This window comes from Calonectris borealis, chromosome Z (genome assembly GCF_964195595.1).
Source record: "Calonectris borealis chromosome Z, bCalBor7.hap1.2, whole genome shotgun sequence".
In the NCBI taxonomy this organism is placed as follows: Eukaryota; Metazoa; Chordata; class Aves; order Procellariiformes; family Procellariidae; genus Calonectris; species Calonectris borealis.
Genome location: NC_134352.1, coordinates 43,879,350 through 43,902,200, shown reverse-complemented (window position 1 = coordinate 43,902,200; position 22,851 = coordinate 43,879,350). Strand labels below are relative to the sequence as shown.

Below are 22,851 nucleotides of genomic sequence, written 5' to 3'. Positions count from 1 at the left end.
TAGCTACGCTGTGGAGCCTCCGCGGATTGTCCCACACCGGCAGAGCCCTGCAGTGAGGACACAGGACATTGCCAGCAGATGGAATTCTTCCAGTTCAGCAACATCTTCTCCCCAAGGTGCATTAGCACTCCACTGGTGTATCTATGCACATAAGGGCTTTTGCCAACAGAAAAGAAGGGTTTTCTTCCTTCCTCCATGCTTTTAGGCACTGTAAGTCAACCTAAAACTTAGAAGCTTGTACCGAGTGTGGACCCACTGAAGCATGACTAGTGCTTGTACCAGCAGCTATGCCGGCAACACAGCAAGCAGCCCACGAACTAAAGAAGCCCTTTTGCTTGCATAACCTTGTATATATATACACACACACATAATTTATATATCATATATACATAATGATATATTTTATATCTTAATATGTTATATCATTAATATATTGTTATATACTACATATTCTATGCCTTATGTATTACACATACTATTCCATATATATTACATATATATTTATTTTTTATACTTTTATATAAAAATATAAAAGTTCTTCTGTGTGTTTGTATATATATAGCTTTTTCATTGATAGCTATTCTTCTAAAAACAGGACTGGCTTAAGAACAGTTCCTGTCTCAAACAGTTTATAGCAAAAAAAGGAAATACAAACAAGTCAGAAGAGCAAGTTCTAAGGGTCCTTGTATTAATAATGGTAATTTTTTTTCCTTAGGTTAAATAATGTTGGTTATTTTTTCCTTAGGCTAAATTGTGACAAAATAAGGGACAAACAGCAAAGCCGAAGTCGTGCTGGAGGCAAAAGACTGCAACAATGGAGGAACCAGAGAAGCCTTTATAAAGGACAGATGCCACAGGGCAGGAGGGAGTGGAGGAGTAGAGTCAGAGTAAAAATGGAAAAAATTATCCTTGCATAGGAAAACATGTCTTCACCAAAGGACTTCCCAGACTATAAAGCAAAGTAACAAATTCAAAACCACATTCTAAAAACCACAGAAGACAACCTTAAATTCTCTTCGTCCAGACAAGACAAAAGCTGGTTTTCTGAAACCAGTTACATTCTTCTGATCGCTCTCAGTTTAAGTCAGTTCCAGAACAAAGCTTTTCTTTAATTTTAGACAAGTACATATTGCTTTCTCTGAAGACTCAGATGCAAGCCTTAAGTCTCTAGAATGAAGCTGTCAGCACACATTGCTTCTCGTTTGCAGAAACTGCCAGCACATTTTTTTCTGGGGCAACTATAAATTCCTGCTATTACTCACCTTCTAACCTCAAATCTACGTATTTGCCTTCTTAGCTACTGTTAGCATGCCACTACCATCCAACAACACTTCAAAAGCATGTTCCTGCTGCCACAGCAGCCAAAAGCATGCACCAATTTGGAAATGACTTAAAGATACTACTCTAGAGGGTTTTATTACTGACATATGATTATCTTTAAAAGTATTTATTTTCCTTCCAGGCTCTTTTAGTCTCCAGAAACTTAAATCTTGCTGAACATGAAGATAGCAATGATGGAGTAGAAAGGTTTTTTGGTAAATTAAAATCCATAAGTTATAGTATTTTACATTATGCTCATCACCCTTTTCTCCCAGTTACTACTAACTACAAAAACATTTCAGAGATTACAAAGAATGAAAAATATGACAGTCATGAGAAGAGCATTACATTGATTTTTACCGACTGTTCCAAGCCACAGACCAGATTCCTGGAAATTTCCTATACATTCCTAAAACAACTTCCATCTATCAAATGATGATCACTTCTGAACATGCATTTGAGCAGTCCACTTTTGCTGATCCTTGCTTTTACTATCTCAATACTACTGCTTGGAAGTATTCAATTTAAAGAGCTACAGTTAGCCAGCACCTTAAAACACAGTACTGGACATTCGCAGGAAATTAAGTGTTATACAAGACAGCAACCTTGGTAGTTCAGCAAGTACTCTGAGAAAAGAAAAAATAATGCAGTTACAGATACAAGGAATCCAGCAGTTGATACAAACTCTTCAGCATATTGAAGAGTTACAGCAAACTATTGTACAAACTGTGCCTTTGTCCTGCCTTCAATATTTTCTAAAGTTATCCTAAATGCCTATGCTAGCCTCGTTCTGTGCAAGAACAAGCAAAGCAAGCTCCTCTCCCTTCTCTTCCAGTCCTCCCACACAGTCCCCTATCTCTACAGTTTGCCTTGCTCTTCCCCCCCTGAAAAACAGTGGGTTGCTGTTTTCTTGCACATTTCCAACGTTTAATATTTACTTGTGTCCCCCTGTATCTTCCTCCAGCCCCTCTGCACCTATCTCTCTGCACTTTCCTACTCCCACTGACTCCATTTTTGACACAGTCATCCAGTTACAGGTATATTTTGCCTGTGCTGTCCACACCACTCCCATGAGCACACCGACAGTTCACCTCAGTGTATCAATGTTTGCTTCTCAATACTAGACCTTAGTTCCTTTCGGATCTGTATGTTTCATACTTTGCACCTCTCTCTCCTACTGCAAATCAGTCCTACTTACAGCCCTACACCATTCAACATGTAAACTCCCAACACCTTTCTCTATTCCTACTCATGTTGCAGGACAACTCCATTACCATGCTTTGCTTCATCCTTACTCAACTAACTTCTTTGTTAATCCATTCATTCTTTCCATCCAAATCCTTCCTCCTCCAAACCTACCATATCTCAGACTTTTTTCAAGAGAAGCACTGAAGGTCACATCACATTTTTATCTTAGCCTACTGACCCTTCGCCTACTCCTATTCCCCCACTCGTCTCATTCAAGTATGAATGCAAAGCAGACATTTGTAAGAGAGAAGAAGGTATGCTCATCTCTTCTGTTTGTCTCCTTTTACTTCCTTGATAACTTAGGGAAAAAGTGGATAATATTCACAAAAACTATCTTCAAACATGGAAAGCTATTCTGCCTGCATATGCTTTAATCAAGAGAGGTGCTTTAAATCACTCTTTAGAGGAAGTAATCCTTTCCTCTGGGATTAAATACCTTTCTGTGCCAATGACTCGTGTCTGTCTATCTCCCTATATATACGCTCCTTTGCCTCAAACACCTTCAAAAGCAAACCCATCCCTGAACCCCATTTTGTCTTTCTGGCAGCCCTTCCATATTCTCTTTATTAAAGCTCACTGAACACACTTTCTGTAAATCCTTGCCTTGAACTGTACTATTCCAGCATTTTGACCCAACTTTAGTCCCTTCTATTCCACCGAAACCATTCCTTCCAAACCAGTCTGTTTAACAGAACCATTTGGAGCCAAAGTGGATTCCTCACAAAAAGGAGGAATCATGTCTTCTAGCATGTCAACCTCCTCTGCTTCTATCTACCTAACCCTTCCTGAAACCACATTCTCCATTGACTTTTCTGGTCTTCTGTTTACTATTGCCACATACACGTTTTTCTAATCTTACCAGTCCCCCCTGCACCTCTCTCCTGCTGCAAAACAGACCAACTTATAGCTCTACACGATTCAACATGCACATCCCGTATCCCCAACATCCACTCAGTATACAGGAATCTAGCAAGTGGTACCAACTCACTGTTCACACCTCACGTGCTCATCTCATCAGAATCTACCTTCTCTCTGCATTCGCAGTTGCAGCTGCATATCTTCAGGTTTGAGCTCTAGCTAACCACATTTTCTTCCCAACCATCCCCCTTTCACTCCTTTCTTGAAAGCTGTTTAGCTTCACAAATTTGCAACCATATACTTGGTCTCACCTTTGACTTGTGTCTTAGATATTAGGTCTAGATCAGAAAGTCACCTAAAGATCTTTTGTTTTTCCTTTATGGACAAGATCCAAGATGCAGCTTTTTCTAACCACCCACCTGTGAAACTTTGCAAGATAAGGGAAGTCTGGCCTGCAACTCCATTACATATCACTTTTGGATGCAATTTTCCCCTCTTCGGAATAACTGAGAGTATCTCCTTCTCCAGGAAATTATTGTCTTGTTTAGACACTACCCTCTTCTATATTGCTGCTCCAAGGTCCTCTGTATCCCCATCAGTACAGAGTGCATGGAGGGGGTGTGTGTGGTTGGCGTGCGGGGGGGGGGGGGGGTGTCCCCTCCCAAACTTGTTAACCAAGTTTGGTTAACGCTATCTATTCATTCATATTTTACACACCTTCTCCCAGGTCTTCTGTTTTGAGTAGGACAAACTACCAATACACATCAATAATGCTTCCTTATTTTTTCCTCAAAACTTAAGAGGTGCTAACAATAAAAATCTGACCATTGTTTGGGGACTGGTATTTTGAGAATACCCATTTGTCATGCTGACAAATACCTTCTTCCTTTGCTACCTATTGTAAACTTCATTTACAAGTCTGGAGCCTTTGTATTCTAAAAACACCTACCATGGCAGAATCCTAGCATGTAATTAAGGTTTCTACGTATTTTAAAAAAGCAAAATATGAAGAATAACCCAGGATGTTGCCACACAATAAAGTTCTTATTGCCAGAGTTTAGTAATTTAGACTTGGGTTTGCAAGTTTAAGTTAAAAGTGAGGACATAGCGTCTTGTGCTCACTAGATCTCATTTTATTTAATTTAAAAGAACTAGGCAATTTACCCTCCCTCAGCACATAATGCAGATCATGGCTGAGGAGGATCTAAAGTAATGCTACAGCTGCTTAGCTCTTCCTTTGCACTAAGTTCTGCATTCATTTCTGCTCTAGTCTGTATTTCTATTTTATAATGAAACATACAGCCTAGTTATTTATAGGCTTTCTAAGGATTAACTACTCACTCATAAGAATAAACCCTCAAGAGGTTAACCTCATCCTCTTAAGCTTCACACACTACAATCCCACAGATAGCTGGCAACCACAGCCAAGAGAGAAAAAATAATCCCACATCTTGCTAATCCTTTAGCCAATCACCTCACGCAACAGTGGAGAGGCCTCTCGGAGGCCTCCAACACAATCTGTCTCAAGAGTACTGTCAATCCAGAAGATACATATTTCACAGAACCATTAGCAACCCGCCTCAAAAGGCAAAATAAGACATACCTGGCTACTCAGTGGTACACTGAAATTGTGCACCTAAAATGAAATGCTAAAAAAGATTCCAGTTTGCTGCTTATCTTTCCCATTCAGATATTTGCATATTCTACTCATAAAACTACCTAGTTTATTAATTTGAAAGTAAATCTAACAAATTTTGCATTGTTTACATCTAGATAGATCAATTTAACTGTCCCTTACACTTCCTAGCATGAACTTTGAGTATCTTTGATTTTCCAGCCAGATCCTCTCTCTCTCAAAAAAAAAAAAAAAAAAAACCAACCACAAAACCAAACCAAAAAACCTTCAAGTTAAACCATGATAACCTACCTAATTCTTTCATATCATGATCTGGATTCCTTCTTAATCCCAAACGTGGACACTGCCTGCAGCTGCAGCAGTGCCAAGGAGTTAACAGGTGCACTTACCTTTTAAGTCAAAGGTTTCTGTTTTGTTTATTATTTATCTAGTAAAATTGCTACTTCCTTCAATGTTAATATAAAAATATTAAATGATGCCATTTAAAAAAATTGGCAAGGAGGTTGTTTAGCCATACTGCTGCACCGTGGCTGGAAGTTAAAGCCTTCAAGAACATGCAGGAAAAGTACAAGGCCAGAGGTATGACTCTTAATAACCAAGTATCATCCACAGTTCTTTCCTGAAGTAAGAATTTTTAATCAACATGAGGATTAGCACTGCTTACAAGCTCACTGAGTCCAACCATATTACTTTTTTTTTTTTTTTAATGTGTCAATTCATTCATTCTCTTTTGTACGTGCTTAATATACTCCGATTCCAAAGCCTGGCATTTGACTTTGTAGGTAAATTCTCTGAAAAAACTCAGTCCCATGAGACCACAAGTCACTACCCTCAAAGTCTGTCTTCTAATAGGCTTCCACCGTTTAACTGGAAATAAAAAAGTATAAAATAAAGATAGTTAAAAATCATCTTGTATTTCAAAAAGTAGTTCCCACTAATTAAAGGCTTTGTTCCCTTCCAGAGTTCAGATAAGGCCCAGCAGCAACAGGAATTGCTCTAACTCAGGCAAGCCAATTGGGAAACTCTTGAATCATCGAGTGTCCAGAAACAATGGCCCATAAAGAGAGAAGGGAAGGCGGGGAAAAAAGTCAAACCCCGACAAAAATGCAGACTTAGATTATCTAATAAAGAAAAACTACACAAGTGAACATCAGCTAGGAAAATTAAACTTTCCTCCTACTCTCAAAATTTATTGTACGTAAGTATCCTCAGTAGTATGATGCCAGAGGCTACTCGATTGCATCTTCTACTGTTACAGATTGCTCCAGCCTATTTGCCTTCTGAAAAGAAGTTCTATGATCTTTCATGCTCATAATAGATGTCTAAACCGTTAAATTACTATTTCTTTTCTTATCTTGAAAGACACTGCACTCCAACAGCATGGCCGTTCCATTGTTCTTTACACTAAGTCGGGTCCCTGAACAATACCGACAGCTGCTATCAAACTGGGCTGTGCTCACTCCTGGTGCAGCTGCCGCTTGTAGGAACAGACAGGCTTCTGATGTGTCCTCCCCCTCTGGGGAGAGGGCTTGACACACTGCGTGCTCAGTGAGGGGGAGCAAAGGTCCACTGAATTGTCAACCCAATTTTATGCTGTTCAGATTTTCCAGGATGCACACCGTTCCTTTCAAACAAAATCAAGCATATGTCAGAGCATGAAACTTATTGTGCAGCACAAGATAATTATTGATCATGTAAGACACTAAAAGATCACTGTGACATACATGTAATTTTAGCATTATGTATATGCATGCATCTACACGATCAAAGAAATTTTGTGCCCAACGTGTTCCATTTCCTCATTCACAGTTTTGGATTTGTATGGCATCATTCAGAAGTCTTTCAGAAGACACAGGAAAGCATCTCTTCTGGTCAATCTTAGATAATTTAAAAACAAAAAAGGGGGAAGTTTCTATTCCTGCTTCCAAAGAGCTTTCCCCGCCAAAAAAAAAATTCTTAATTGCATGTGATGCTTGTAGCTCCTATTGCTTTTAAAAGACTATACTGTGTAGACTTTAAAAAGAGGTACATGACATGCTTGAGATAACAAAATTTGGTTTGGCTAAGTAGCACTATCCTAAGTCCAGCAAGAATGTTTTTAAATATATTTTAATACGTATTTCCATTTACTGCATAAAATATTCTTTAAAACCAGTTCATTAAAAAGGGTTTTCCATTCCATTTTCATCCTAAAGAAGTAATTCATTTTAAAAAATGCAAGAAAGTACAGTTCTCCAATCTTTGCTAATCAAATACCACAAATGTACATGTGCTGTATTTCAAAGATCGGATCAGGTATTCGTAAAGTAATTCATTACACAAGCAAAGCATAGAGGAGATTGTGACAAATACAGATGTAATTGTGTGGGTTTCTAAGATGTGATTAGCAAATCAACTAAGTAACAGTCAAAATTTGATACGAAGGGAAAAAACAGCACAGATTTGAAGGGGGGGGGTATGTTTATGCAAAGCTAATCTGTCAAGTGTAATAAAGCAGCTTGAATAAAATTTAAGCTGAAAATCCACTGAAGCTCCCCATTTCAGGGAGGAAAGCTATTAAAAGGAAATGAAGGTCACCCTCCCAGTTTATTTCACCTAATTGACTGCCAATAGCTTACCACAGGCAAACCGACTGCAGATCTGCAATTGAGAAACTGATGAAAGGAGAGTTTTCAAGCTGAGGCTCATTCTTTTAATCCTCCCTCACTCCTATTTTTTTTTTCCCATCTCCAGTTGGGATGTAATTTTAAGCACAGATGGATTAACTGGTTCCATTGTCTGTAGACGTCATTGGACTATGGCACTGTTAATCCGTACAGCAGCATGTCTAATTATCATTACAAAGTGTCTGAGGGAACTATAAAGACCAGCAGGGCATCTTCTCACAAGCAATTAACATAAATTGATAAATGAGTAATTTGAATCCGCTCAAGGCGCTCACATATGAATAAAATCAGAAAGGACGGGTTCTTGTTTCAGCTACTTCTTTCACTCAGTCTGGAAGGGCAGAAAACATGAGAAATATTCTAGACTTAGTGGCAGGGGAAATGAACTCATGCAGTGGAAGGAATGTATGGTTCAGAAAGTTCATTAATACAAAGCAAATGACTTGTGATTGACAAGCAGTCACAAGCAAGTAGTAGCAACTTATTTCAGCATATTTAGAAGCACATACTTGGTGAAAGGCTATTAGAACACTGTGTCAGACAATTAATACTACTTCAAAAGCAAATGAAGTTTCTTTTCAGTAGCTTGCTAATTTAAAATTCATGAAAGATCCACAAGAAAGGGAAAGAAAGAATGAATAGTTGTACAGGCTCCAAGAACTCAAGTGTCACAAAAAGCATGAGGCAAAGGTAACTAGATCAACTGACATACAATACCTACAAATAAACAAGCAACTCTCCTAATCATCATATTTCTTGCAGAAAAAGCTCTGTTACGCAGAGCATTGCTGCACAAAATAATGTTCTAACAAACTAAACTATTAACTTTATCCCTGCTAAAATCTGTGTGAAGCAAGGCAAACATTTCATCAACATTGGGCATCAAAACACTGTTAGATATCAAAACATTAAGCTTATTTTAAAAATAGCAAAGCAGTAAGATATGAAAGCAAGTTATACACACTGTAGGAGGTAGACCTGGAAGGCCACGTACCCCGATGATGGCATTCAGTTCAGCCATGGTCACTTGTTTGGCACGTTCTACAGCTTGGGCCACTTGCTGCTGATGCTATTAAAAGAAGAAGGGGTATGGGGAGGAATCTGTGTTAAGGTATTGACCGCACCAAATCAAACCAGGATCACAAATACCTGAATAACCGGTTTGTTTGCAGAAGCCCAGGCTACCTATTGCAAGACATTTTATGCAGGTAACAGGTAACAGTGCCCTATTTCTCACCTGTTCAAAAGCAAACAAGAGCCTTGAAGGCAGCCAGATCACCTCTTCCCCCATGCCACTTCAATATTAATTTTCTGGCAAACGAATTATCAGTTTCTAATTGAGTTGACAGGATGATAATGCCAACTTCACACTAGCGTCAATTTTAACATTTATATACTCCGTGCCCACACAGCAAAACCTACTGAAATTTCAAACAGGGAAAAGAAGTGCTTTGCTGAACTCAACAGGAATTACCAATACTCTTTGTAAACTATAGAGTTTGAAAAGGTATTTCCAAAATAACAGGCTTCAAAATGTAACAGCAGCTGCCCACAATATGGTACAATTGCAGTCATTCAGACCAGATGCAGGTTTGAAACCCTAAACAGTGTTTTGCATCTGAGCTAACCACTCACCTTTTATTATCACTAAAATTTGATACAAATTATGCAGACAAGATAAGCATGCTTATTTCACCAGATTCACATTTGACAACTGAATATCAAATAATCACCATGATTAGAAATGAAAGCATTTTGTTGCATTGATAATATTTTACAGACTCCCACTCTCCTCAGGCAATGAATAAGGCTGAGCCATTGTCACTAGTTTGAACTCAGATTTGTTAGACCAAATTAGCAGGGGGTTTGCACACTTCAGCTATAACAGATGTTCCTTACACTTGTGTATTGTGATAAAATTAACATCTTAAAACTAGCTAATTTGCAAACAGAAAAGCAACATAATTGCACTTTAACAGCTGAACAGTTTTACTTACTTCCTGAGACAAAAATGGGATGACTTGTGCACAAATTGTATTCAATCTCTTGGCGATTTCTGTCTATAGAGGAAAAGTATTTTGATTAAAACTGTGCTTTAGGTTTGTTGCCATATATCAACTAGTGTACAAGATTATATTAAGTTCACACGGCGAAGAAAGTAACAAAAAATCCACATCTTCATACTACTTCAAATATAAATAGCTAATATATAAGCCCAGATGAGGACAGAGATTTAGTTAGCTACTCTAGGACATCTGCCATGTCTAAAGCACCTAATCTGTATACACATTTAGGCACAAATCTGGTCCTTCTACATAGCTCATTAACAAGTAAAGCATTTTTGAAAGCCATTAAGTCCAAGATAAAGCCTTTTAAAAGGTAGATTTATTATTACTCAAATTATCAAACAGCATAACATGAAGGTGACAGGCATGGAAGAAAAATGTTTCTTTCATGATCAATTTTATCTGCCTATTAGAAGGTAAAATTAGTTTTGCTGACAGAAACACAGCATCAGGAGTACAAAAGAAATACCAAAACAGAAGTGAGGCAGAATGGAGACAAAAGGTACAGACTTCTAAAACATCCATATTGAGAGAGAATTAAAATAATGCAGACAAGAAAAAGAATCAGATCAGAAAATGCGATAGTCAATAACAGCAAATTAGTGAAATCATGAGTGACAGGAGAACAATAAGGCTAGGAACCAGCAGAGAACAGAACAATCCTTCACTGAAAGCAGCGGAGAAGACAGCAGGACGAAGTGTTTCAATCCCACTTTTCGACAACTTTATGTATCTCCCACTTTTATATCTCCCACTTTTGGCATGAAACTTGAACATAGGATTTCTGGTGGGGTACAGGGATCTTTTTCGCCCATTACTCGGTCCTACCTGTGCTTTCAGCTTTTCAGACCTATACATCTGCCCACCATTCAGAACCACCATTATAACTAACCCCCAAGGTACTTGCACAACTTCTACAGTTTTCCTTAAAAACATCTCCTGCAGTCACTGTAGCACAGTTGCACAAAACCAAAATTAGTGTCCAGATGTGAACACAGCCTATATACAAGACACTCCCAACAGCTGTTGTCGATCTCTACCATATCATTAATCCATACAGATATTTCTTGGGTTTTTTATTTTGTTTTAAGACACAAGAAACAAGAGATCCCTGCTGAGAATCATTAGCCCTTCCACGAAATGACATGCATAAATCTGAGCAAAGATAATCTCTTTTGAAGAAATCAGACGAAAACATTGCTAACTCATCTGCCGAGCCTTTCCCTGACCCTTCCCATCATCCTGAGTTTTTTAGGAAGACACTGTGATGTGCTGATCCTTATGCATCAGTCAAGCAGTAATTAGGATACAAAAGCCACCCTCTGCTTTTAAGTCTCAGCTGAAAGGTGATTTGGGATCTAAATACAACTAGCAAGCTTTAACACTTCTTTCCCCACCTCTGACAGGCACAGGGAAAACATGTGATAGCGCTGAGACTTGTAAAACACCATGTCTCTCTGACGTAAGCTGAAGTACTCCACCTGACTGAAGTCTGGCATTTGATACAGCCACTCTAAAGTTTTGCGGAGACAAGAGTCTCCGAAGCAGTTCTGGGATGGTTTCTTCCTAGGACAAAAAGGTTTCCCTTAAATAAGGGCAATGAAGTGACAGAACAGTGGCTTTACAGCAAACCTTTCTCCCCTGCAACAAGGGGAACAGATCTCTATTCTCAACAGAAACAGCTACCATTTCACACAGTACTACAGCGCTCTGTTTCTGTTTTGTTTGGGCCACGACCATAAGATATCCATCATTCTGTGTGTAGTCTTTAGTACTGGTACTACATACATACCAGCGAAGGCAATACAAGGAAGTTACCAGCTTAACTATTACCAGTTATCAGACTTAACTATTATCCAATCTGTTGGTACTTTCAGTGTCTGCTAAAATGTTTAAAAAAACCACACGACTGTGAGAATCTATGTAATGGAGGGCATTTTTCCACATACCTAGTATGTCTCTGCAGAAAGCAAGGTACGTCAGCTATGGAAAGAAAGTCTGTTACGTAGCAATCTGGTTGGCTGATGTTTAGCTAAGATGTTTAGGGTCCAAGAAGTTAATTGCCCTAGACCAATGGGATTACCTTTGTTTTCAGGACAGAAGCCTGAAATACAGGATGAATCATAGCAGGTGATAAGAGGGGAAAGAAAAAAGTAAAATAAGAAACTCATTTGGTTTCTACTGAAAAGTTCTTTGGCCTGTATGGCCTACACAAGTGTCTCCCTATTCTGTAGTACTGAGATAAGTATCCTTATTGTAGCTGTAAGAAAGAAAAAAAATCTATTTTCAGTACATCTATAAAACATGCAAGTTGTCCACATTATTGGGTTTTCCTGCACAAGTCCCAAATATCTGACCTCACAGTAATAACATAGCATACAGGACAGCACACAGTAAGACACGAGAATGCAGCATCATGCAATAATTACCAGTCCCAGTGCAGGTCAATTAGATTTTTTTTTTTTTTTTAATTTTTATTTCTTTTCTAAAAAAAGGTGGCACAATCAACTTTCCCCTTTCCCAGTCAATCTTCCTTTAAAATTATTGTCTCAGTACTATCATACCTGACTTAATATCAGAACCGAAAAAAATGTATCCTTCTGAGTTTGTCTTTACCAAAGCAGGGCATCGTTGGTGATCATGTATGAACAGCATCCTTAATATTCATCCACAGTGCTAGGTAAAAACTTGAACATACATGCCATAAATAAGTTGATTTTGAGATTTCTTGCTGCTGTTACAAGTGCCAGTTAGGAGACATTTACATGGAAAGGAAACTTCATAACAAAAGCCTGCTTACCTTTAAAAGGCAGTTTGCCTACTAGCACTATTTCCCACACACAATTAAATAAAGTACTTAAAATTATTTATCCACTATGAGATTCCTTACATCTCCTGTTTGCTGCCCTCAAATGTTTAGTAAAAGCTATTCTTATTCACAAACATGTTAAAAAATATTTCTGCTCTCTAGTGAGTTGTCTAAGTTAGGTTTTAATACACAATTCACCTAATCTTGTCCATCAGGAGTTGCAAGAGGTTGTTTTCAGAACTGAGAAAAAGGAACTTTCATTACTTTAAATATAAATCTAGCTGTTCAAAAGGCAATGTACGTTCACCTTTCAAGGTGAAATATCTTTTGAGTATATATGCATGCACGTGTGTGTGTATATATATATTCATTCTTGAAAGCAAAAACCTTTTTTGAAGGAGTCTAAGAGAGCTTTGTTAATCAAGACTAGACATCAGTAATTGGTGGCATTAGAGTAAGCTATATATTCCAGATTTGGGGCTCATGCATTTGAAAGTCTTAAAAGAAAGGTACTTATCAGTTATTTCTAGAGGCCTCCCAATATAACATAGCTATTATCTAACTGCTGATTTTGAGACATGTAGGGCAGTCAGAAGGAGTAAACAAAGAAAATTTTGCAGAAAGCTGCTCAGAGCATAGACAAACATGACTAATTGCCCAAGTTCTTTGGCTCCTTCGTAAAGCAGACTGTAGAAGCCTGCATCTCTCATGAAAGCCCTCCTAGCTCTAAGGCAGCTCTTAGCAAAGTATCTGAAGTGCCCTTAATTGTTTGTGTTGTTAATGCACAGCCTCTTGAATACATTCATTTTTAATAGAGGTCTTGAGTGTGGGGCCCATCAAAGAATGACAAAACTACATCATTCACTGGTTCTTGCTGTTGTAATGATTGTCTTTTGATTTATTTGCAAATGACAAGCTTGTCAGACCCCTGACTGAAGTGCTACCCTCCTTTCTGAAGTATCATTAAAAATTAACATGAAGGAATTCAGCTGCATTTTGTAAAATTAAGTTGAGCCGATGGATTTTTTTTTTCCTTCACTCATGTAATTTTTTTGCCTCCGTTCCATCTAATTAATGACTTAAATGTTTTGACCTAATCATTGCCAAACTCAAGTGTTTGTACTTAAGTTTGTCTCTTGCTAAAGTGAATTCTCAACATAATGACAAAGAACAAAGCAGCCAGACTAGTTACTAAATACAATATTAATTTAAATAAGTTATTTTACTAAGCAGTTAAGAAAGAGCTTGTATATGCAATTGTAATTTTTTTCCTTCTGCATTGTTAAAAAAAAGTATTGAAGTGTTTTCCTCTACAGTAGTCTATTCCAAATCATTTTGCATTTTGACAGCCTGTACTTTCCAAAGCACCATATAAGATATCATACGTAAATCAACATGATTTCTTAAACAACTACAGATTTTTGCACTGGAATGAAAAGAAGGAAGTATAATACAAGTATCCAAACTCTAACTGTATTTCTGACCACACCTAACACCCATGTGTATTTTATCACTAATGCTGGAAGCCCTAGCCTACAGAAGCCACAACTCTCACTTCTGAGTGAAGAATGCAAACTTCCTCTGAGGAGAATTAGTTAATCACCTTTCAGTTTCAGAGGTTTCAACAATAATAATTTTGGGTTTGCTCCAATCAGTGTCTACCATACATATCCCAGTAGTGACTTTAGCTATAGCATGCATGGTGGTCTAAAGCAAACATTAAATCTTACAACACGTTATTTTTAACAATCAGTTGTATTGTGACAACTGCTCTATTATTAGTGCTGAGACTCCTCAAAGCTGTCCAGACATACCTTTACAAAACAATGCTCAGCTAAAAATGTCCGTTGAATGCCAGAAGCTTGTTACTCTTTCTTGCAAACTGCACTTCCTATATCACAAAGTTAGATCAGTATTTGAAAGCATTCTATCACCACTTCTTAAGCACAGGCTTGTGTATTCTCATTTATTACATTTTTAGTTACCTTAGTCATTCCAACCCAATTTTGAGAATCACATTTGTCATTAGATCAGGAAGAATACAGCTTAGGAACAACATGATTAAAAGTAAAGCAAGAAAACCCAAAGTTCTGACGATAGCAAAAAAAGCATGTCCTAATCCAAAAGAATCAGAGAATCAGCCTTTAATGCACAGAAAAGAATATACTGTCAAATCACATTCACAAAAGCTTGAGAAGGTAATTCTTAAGTACTCTGCCTCCACTTACACTTTCAACATGTAGAAAGCCAAGTACAACACTGAACTCTTTCTGGAAGAACAAAATGGACTTCCTGCCATTTACAGCATGTAACACAGTAATCCACTAGGGAGTAAAGGTCAATGTTGCACTTTTGGTCATTACTGAATCATTTGAGATTATCTGTGGTGGGGATGAGAAGAAAATCGAAGGCTATGAGAATGCTGCAAATGGCTTGACCTCAGACCAATTTTCATCTCCATCTGTCTAACAGACGTGGATAAAAGCCCTCTTTATGGGACATGCTTGACCATTTTTTTTAATCCCTGTTGCAAGCCAGAAATCAGTTAAATACTACATTTCAAAAGTCCTTGGGTAAGAAACTGCATGTGTATATTTTAGTCTTGAGCTAAAGTTTAGTACCCATTCAGTATTTTCATTTTTCCATCAGAATCACTGAAACAAGCAGTACACTTAAACGATGTAGCCTTTATTCTTTTTGTGACTGAGATCTTTGAAGACAACAAAAAAGCACACATATTCACGGAGCAATTACAAAAAAGAAACATTCCACTGTGCTTAGGTCTCTGCATGCTTTGTTAGAACATTGCTACAGAAAGACTCAAGCACTTCTAACAATTTGTTGCTAAAAATTCAGGGGGGTGAGGGGATGTTGGAGGTATAATTAAATCTCAAAACTTAAATATTCAAAAGCCTCAAATGATTAAGGCTAGCATTCTGTGAACTTTGCTGTTCATGAGTTATTGAATCCATGTTGAGCACTGAGATATGCATATATTATTAATGCCCTTTTATTTAAAACTAATACACTACAATCTGTTTTGGCAATGGCCACAAAAGAAAAAAAAAAATAAAGGCAACATGCCATTTAAAAGTTTAGGCCCCCGTAGTATATCAATGTCAAACAACAGCGTGTCAAGCTAAGATTCAATTCAGGTAAGTGCCACTGCCAAATTTTCTTGTTCCCAGACGTGCTTTAAGATTATTTTATTGCTTAAAATTTAATTTGTTCCAACTCACGTCTCCATGACAACGTTGGCTAACCCTGCAAATCATTTGGGTAATTGGATATCTTATCTTTCCATTGCTCTCAAATCGAATGATTCTGCTAGAACTGCAGCAGCCAATCAAATTTAGAGGCCTCCTGAGAAATAGACTCACACAAGTAGCCACATTCATCTCCCCTTTACCGCCGTATTAACCACCCTGCGACAAACTGTGGAAGTTGGCCTTCAAACTCTATTTTAAATTATAAACACTGTCATTACTAATATTCTCACCAATAGGAGGGGGTGGGAAGGTTTATTCTCAACAGATACTTGAAATTCAATCTGACAAGCGGCAATGGGTAGCGCTCATTTCAGCGACAGGAACAATCTCTGTATTTTGGGCATAAGCTGTCAGTTTAACGTGACATATCATTAACAAATACAGCTTTCCCTCTGCCCCACATTTGTACTACTCATTTTAATTACGAGATCAGCCACCCACAAGATGATGATATAAAAACCCCAGAAGACTGGCATGAAAAATCTTTAGCTATGAAAAAAACCAAAACATCACCATATTGCAAGTGGGAGTGGGGAGAGAAAGAAGTAACAGAAATATTAACAGAATAAAAACTCAAACTGATAAAGCTACAGAAGGCTAGATAGTTTCCAAAGTGAAATTAGTATTTTTTTAATTCAGTACCTAAACTAAATTTATCTGAATCCTCTCAGATGTCAGTTTAAATTACAGAAAGGTCATGTTAATTTAAACATAAGCTACACACGACGCACAAGTCAACAGCTACACTTGCCAAACATCTACTACAGGTTTGGACTTCGTTCAACTGTAAAGTGAAGTGATCGGATATATCTCAGATGTCTAATTTCAATGCTTTCTATAATAATAGAGAGAGGCTGCTGTGTAGCTCTCAATGAACCACTGTACACAACTGCCCATCCCATTTGCAGCTGCAAATCCTGTTGAACCCAAGCCAACTGGCAACAAAGCAGCTGTTGTCAGGATGTTAAAGTGCTCCTTTCACACATCTTCAGTATGTCAAGACTCTTCTTAAACTTGACTAAACAGGACAGTTACCACATTTCTCTTTTAATCCAACTTTAGCCCATCTTGCTCAAGCACTCACAACTACAAAAAGTGTGTTTATCCAGATTCTAGTTCAACAGCTTAGTTTCCATGCCTAAGCTAACCTTCAATACACACAGAAGCATTTAATCTCAAAGTGAGCACACAGCTTTATTTTACTTTCAAGTTGTTTTCCAGCACAGAGTTCCCACTTTTATTTAGATTCCATGAGATACTGAGTAAGTCAGAGGTTGACTCCAATCCAGAAGAGAGGGTCTTGCTACCATTGCTTCCAGACACACACCTTCTTCAAACCACGCTGAAGACATTTGGACTTGTCCAACACCTCGACCAACTAATCAAGCAGAAAACATTACTGTAAGAGGAGGGAAAGGGCCAGCTTAGTATACTACCATATCAGTGAGTTAAATAGGCTCACGGAAGGCATCTATCAGGTAGCAGAGCAGCCCAAAGTACCAGGAGAACTGAGCTGGGAGCAGAGTTTTTTGGGGGGAACAGTAAGCTATCGGATGAGCTGCCCTGTTCCCACAGAACTGAACTCTCATGTGCTTTTACGGTGCTCTAGAAGAAGCATGGTCTCCAAAATTATGGAGCATGCTTTGCATTATTACCCTTAAAGGACATTAAGAACTGAATTTACTCTGAACAACTGAGCAACACTACACTATGCAAGAATGAGGAGGAGACAAAAAGAGGAGAAAAAGAAAGGAGGCATAGACAAGCGGTATATCTGTAACTGCTAGATCGCTATCAAAAAAGAGCCCTTTTGGCTTTTCATTTAGTTTAGGACATTATTTTAAAACTACTTCCTATTTTGCTCTCACTCCCCCAAGCCACGTCCAACTTTTTGCATACATCCTTGCAGCACTTGCCACACTCAGCCACTTTATTGGGATGGCAGTAGAAAGTCAGAGCTCCTGCATAGCTGGAGCAGTGCCTAGAACCACACAGCTTCTGAAAATTAGAGCATAAAGCTCCTCAAACTAAGCATATACATTTACAGTATGCAAGTCAATAACAAAACTCCCAGTCAGGATTCAGTCCTTATCAACATTCAAGTAAGACTATAATAGCAGACTTGACTAGAACAATAAGCATGCTATCTGACAATAAACAAGACACATCAAGACAAGGGCCTGAAATATGGGGAAAAAATTCAATAGCCTACATTCACCGATACTTTAGAAATAACTACCGAATCGAACTGACCAAGTCAGTCACGTGCACTTTTGTATCTTAAATGTAATTTCACCATTTTACAATACCTAGTATACTCACAGCTCAGTTTCAAAAATCTGTCAAGTCAGAGAAACAATTTAAGGCCTTAAAAAGGTGTTTGTATCGATGCTTCAGGTGCCATCAGGTGACTCACTAATGAATAGCAAGTTAAGAAGATTGACAACTCTTGTTAGCAACTAGCAGAATTATCCATCACACAGGATTTGGAAGGAAGGTGAAAATAATGGAGATTTTCACTATGTGGGAAAAGGGTTTGGAAATCTTACAACAAAACCTTGGGAACATGTCAATAAGTTTCTTCCCCATTTTGTTATATTTTTATATATATTCTATCGCTCACAGAAAACAAAAAACTAGTGAAGATACCATCTAGATTACATTCTAACAGAGAACAACTGATTGAAACTGTCCAAACAGAAACTAATTCGATTGAGACTGACAATCGTTGCAGAATTGGGAGGGACAGGAAGGAAGAACGAAAAAGCCAGTAAGGCTTCAGGAAAGCGAATGCCAGCTGGTAAGATCAGCTTTATAGGACCTGATACTGGGCGGGGAGATAAAAGGGCATTACAGAGAGCTGACATTTTCTTTATGAAACAATATTAAGGACATGTGTGACAGTTAATACACCTGAGAATGGAAGAAGAAGGGGCAGAGGAAAAAGGGGAGGGATGGAATTGTGCCAAGAGACTAAATCCCACATTCTTAGCTGACCTCCTAGAAGAGGAAAGCGTACAGGAAGTGGAAACTAGGTCAGGCGAGGCAGTATGAACATATACAGCAGAAGCTCATGTTTTTGTAACTATGTGCCACTAGTAAGCGACAGCTAAAGTAAAGCTAGTGCTCTACAGGTTGGAATAGTCGGAGGAAAACAAAAAAATGGTTCAATCCCCTCAATTAGAAAAGGAAAGATATGGTCAAGGGACACCAAGAAAGGTCTATACTTTTTTGCATCTGTCTTAACTATACAAGAATCATTACCACCCACATAATTAATATAAATTACTAGTAACATAAGGTCAACACTGCAGCTTAAACAGGAAAGGAACCTATCAGAGCGTTCCAAGTAAAACGTTTTCAAATTGACTGGGCCGGATGAAATAAAAAGAGCACATTATTGAAGACTGAGCAGCTGGTGGACACCTTGCAGAACCTGCAAATGTCAAGCGGATAGGAAACTATGACAGTGCCTAACAGACAGAAAACAGCAAATCAAGGAGCAAAGACACTCCACCTTAATTACTATTCCTTAGGTTTGGGCATTAAAAAGCTTCTTATCCACAAACATCCAGGTGAAACAGGGACGTAAATCACAACTCAGAAGTATTTTTCAGCAGTAAACAACATCAGAATTATACAATGTCCAAAAAGGTAAAGTAATTGTGGCTAAGAGGCAGATGATGTTAACATCCTCACTAAGAATTTGACACTCGTAGCACTCTTAGGAGCAACACAAACAGCACAGCACAGCTAGAATTTCATGGGAAAAAGTAAAAAACTGCTTGATGATTAAACCATGTATGGATACATCCTTCTCTTCTGCAAATTAAGAAGGTCTGCATGCATGATAGGCCCAGTATTTTTCAGTATTTCCCACTAACAAGCATGAAGATCTCTTCATTTGCCCTAACCCTTAATTTGCAGAGAGCTTCAAGCTGAGAAAGACAGAATACGCCAGAGAATAGCTTCAGAACTCACTTTGCTGTGAATGGAAAAATGGACTACAAAGGAAAAAGAAGGATAGGGATAAATAGGGATAAAGGACCATAGCATGCCTAGACAGGAACATAAAGGAAAAGGAAATAATGGGCCAGGAAGGAATCTCTCGGTCACAGCGGATCAGAAGTTGAACATAAGTCAATAGCATGCTGTTGCAAAAAAGGCCGCCACCACAGTAAGCCATATGCTAAGTAAACCTTCTATGCTACTCAGCACGGCATTTCCTCCCCTGGAGTATTGCACTTATTTCGGGCACTGTACTTCAGCTGGGCAACAACATTCAGAGAATTAACATTAGACTGTAGAGGTATACAAAATGGTTCTGGAAGGCAGGGGAATGATCTGCTCTCCCCACCCACGGTGAAGAAAACGCACAGAAAAGAACTGAAGCTGCAACAAAAAAGATTGAAGTTGTAACTGAAGAAGCACTTTGACAGCAAGGACATAAAAGCACTCTGCTACCTAGAAAGCTTGCAAGTTGCCACTACTGTTAAGTCTTTGCTAACAGATAGGACAAGCACCCTGTCAGGAATCACACTGGTATAGCCGATCCTGCCAGGACAGGGAGGCACTAGGTCCTTTCTAGTGTTGTGATTCTACAGTTCATACTTCAGTTTAAAGAAACAACCTAAGAGCTTCCCATAGGTCTTGTTAATTAAAGATTTTGTGTGCGCTTAACTGGCCATTTACATCCATCATTTCAGGCCACAGACAGCTAGCTGTCTGCAAAGTAATGGCTGGAAGCCTTATAACCAGTTACAAAAATAGAAATTCAGAATGACCTTACACCCAAACTCACACATGAAGAACAGCGACAAACGTTTCAGCCTTTTTTTTTTCTTTTTTTAAACACAACAAAAAACTTTTTTGTAAATGGAAACTGTTGTGGCAACACCGCAAAACAATGATCTTTCTATTAGTTACTTTTCCCAAGAAATTGTGGGTTTTTCATCCCCTCCCCTCAGGGACTTAATTCAAACTTCTATATTTAAAAAAGTTGAGCTCATCATACCATGAAGCAGAGACCACAGCAATTTGGAGGTTTTAGAACACTTTAAAACAATTTCATAAATAGGCAGATTTCCACAGATCATAAAACCCACCCAGTTTCAGATGTCCTTTCCTTTCCTTGACCTAATAAAAGCAGGTTTCCTCATAGACTTAATACCTAATCAAGATGCAGCTGAACAAGCCATGCCCTTTCTTGCTCCCCTTCTCAAAAACTGAAAACTATCTTTTTGTTTTTGCTTGCTTAATCCATAGAAGCCTTTAAAATGGCACAAATACAGGTGGCAGCATTTTGTTCTCTAAATCAATTTTATCCTCAGCCATCAACTAGATGTTCCAGCACAGAGAAAGAACAGTCCTTCCCTTCTAATTCAAAAATCCATACTACCATTGCCCTTGCAAACTGCTAAACAAGCAGTATCGGCAATTCACTTGTGTTCTGTAATATATTTACTGCAAATCCCAACGGCTTGCCTCCTAATGCAGTTTTCTATTGTGTCTGTTCTTGTCAATACACTGACTGGTCACCTCACAAGTAAGTTGCTTTGACCAACTGTTTACACAAATATCAAAAAGCTTCAAGAGGAATAAAAAAAGACTGAACAGAAAAAAAGAACATCCATGCTGCTGGGGGAGGGGGACAAAAAAAAAAAATGCACCCACTACCCTACACCAGAACACAAATTAACCTCGGTTTTCTGGTTTGTTATCACACAACCAAAAAGAATAGTTAGCTCTTCAGATCACCTGAGAAGTACAAGATATTTCCAGATAAGCAGCCCTGACACAAAGCTTACCCAACACCCCTCAGAGAACTTTAATTTGTAATTTAATCATCTGTGCTAATTTGTTCACATCTGAAGAATGTAAAGAAAAGGTGAGAGCAATTCAGCCAATCCCCAATTAGAGACTAGAGTTTTCTTAACCACTGTGCAATTTATCATTAGCCACAGAATACTACTATCATTATAAAAAGTTCAGTGAAACCTACCAAACCAATTAATTTCCTGAACTGCTTTCCCCATACTAGAAAGTATATTTTTATAACAACTAGGCTCGTTAACAACTAAAGTAATCCTCAACACTTAAAATACTACTACCCTATGAAGTAACGCTATAAACCTTTTTGTAGTCCAATTTCACTTAAACACACGGCAGCGATTATGGTTCCAAGCAAGAGAATCAAGATTGTTTCCATTTGTTTATATGGATCTTGACACAGCAACAGGGCAGCTGGTTTTTTAAGTACCAAAAAAAGTGCATCACTAGGCCTTCTTTTAAAAGAGACCACCTCAGGAAATAACTGATTCTTAAACCTATTCAGATTTAAACTAGGGTTCAGTTAAGAATAAACTCAATTTCAGCAAGCTCTAATCTACTCTTCAATCATCTCCAGCAGTATGCCATAAACAGGTTACCGGTAGAGTTTCACAGGGGCCTTTACTGCAATCTGTTTTATGAGTATGTTCAGCAGTGCAGTCTGGAAAAGACAGCAAGCAGTGAGTAAGAAAGCTTGCTCCATAAGAGAATTCATTCAAAGTAAAAACAATGGCTGACGAACTGCAAAGAGACCTTACAAGTCTAAGTGGGCAATGAAAAGAATTGCATATAAACAAAATCTACGCAACTGGGAGTAGTCATCCCTAGCCTCAACGTAAAGTGATGGCTCCTGAGCTTACAATCATCGTTCATGAGCAAGAGCTCAAATGTGAAGGGTCACTCCAGCAGTTCAGCATTTCATGGCAGCCAAAAGAGAAATCCGATATTGGGAACTTTACTAAAGGAAAAAAAAAAAGGAAAGAAAAATAAAAAAAGAAAAACATCCAGAAAACAGAATTATGTGATAATATAAAACCCTGGTTCACCTGCACCCTGAGTTCTAGTCCCCTCATTTCAACAGGCTAAGTTAAAAATGGAAAAGGTTGAGCGAAAAGTAAGGAAGATTATCAAGGCAAGCTGTATGCACTGG

The 22,851-nt window shown here is 38.3% G+C and overlaps 1 protein-coding gene across 2 annotated transcripts in view; it reads right to left on the bottom strand.

The window, feature by feature from the left end:
* TLE1 (TLE family member 1, transcriptional corepressor) overlaps positions 1-22,851 on the bottom strand; it is a 77,188-nt gene that overhangs the window by 44,229 nt on the left and 10,108 nt on the right. Inside the window, exons 5-6 of one of the 2 annotated variants that reach the window (XM_075138464.1) lie at positions 9,726-9,788; positions 8,693-8,797 (exon numbers count right to left, since the gene is read on the bottom strand). In XM_075138464.1, the coding sequence (XP_074994565.1) occupies positions 8,693-8,797; positions 9,726-9,788 (168 nt within the window). The remainder of the gene's footprint in view (positions 1-8,692; positions 8,798-9,725; positions 9,789-22,851) is intronic. The other variant, XM_075138465.1, reaches the window with a different exon arrangement.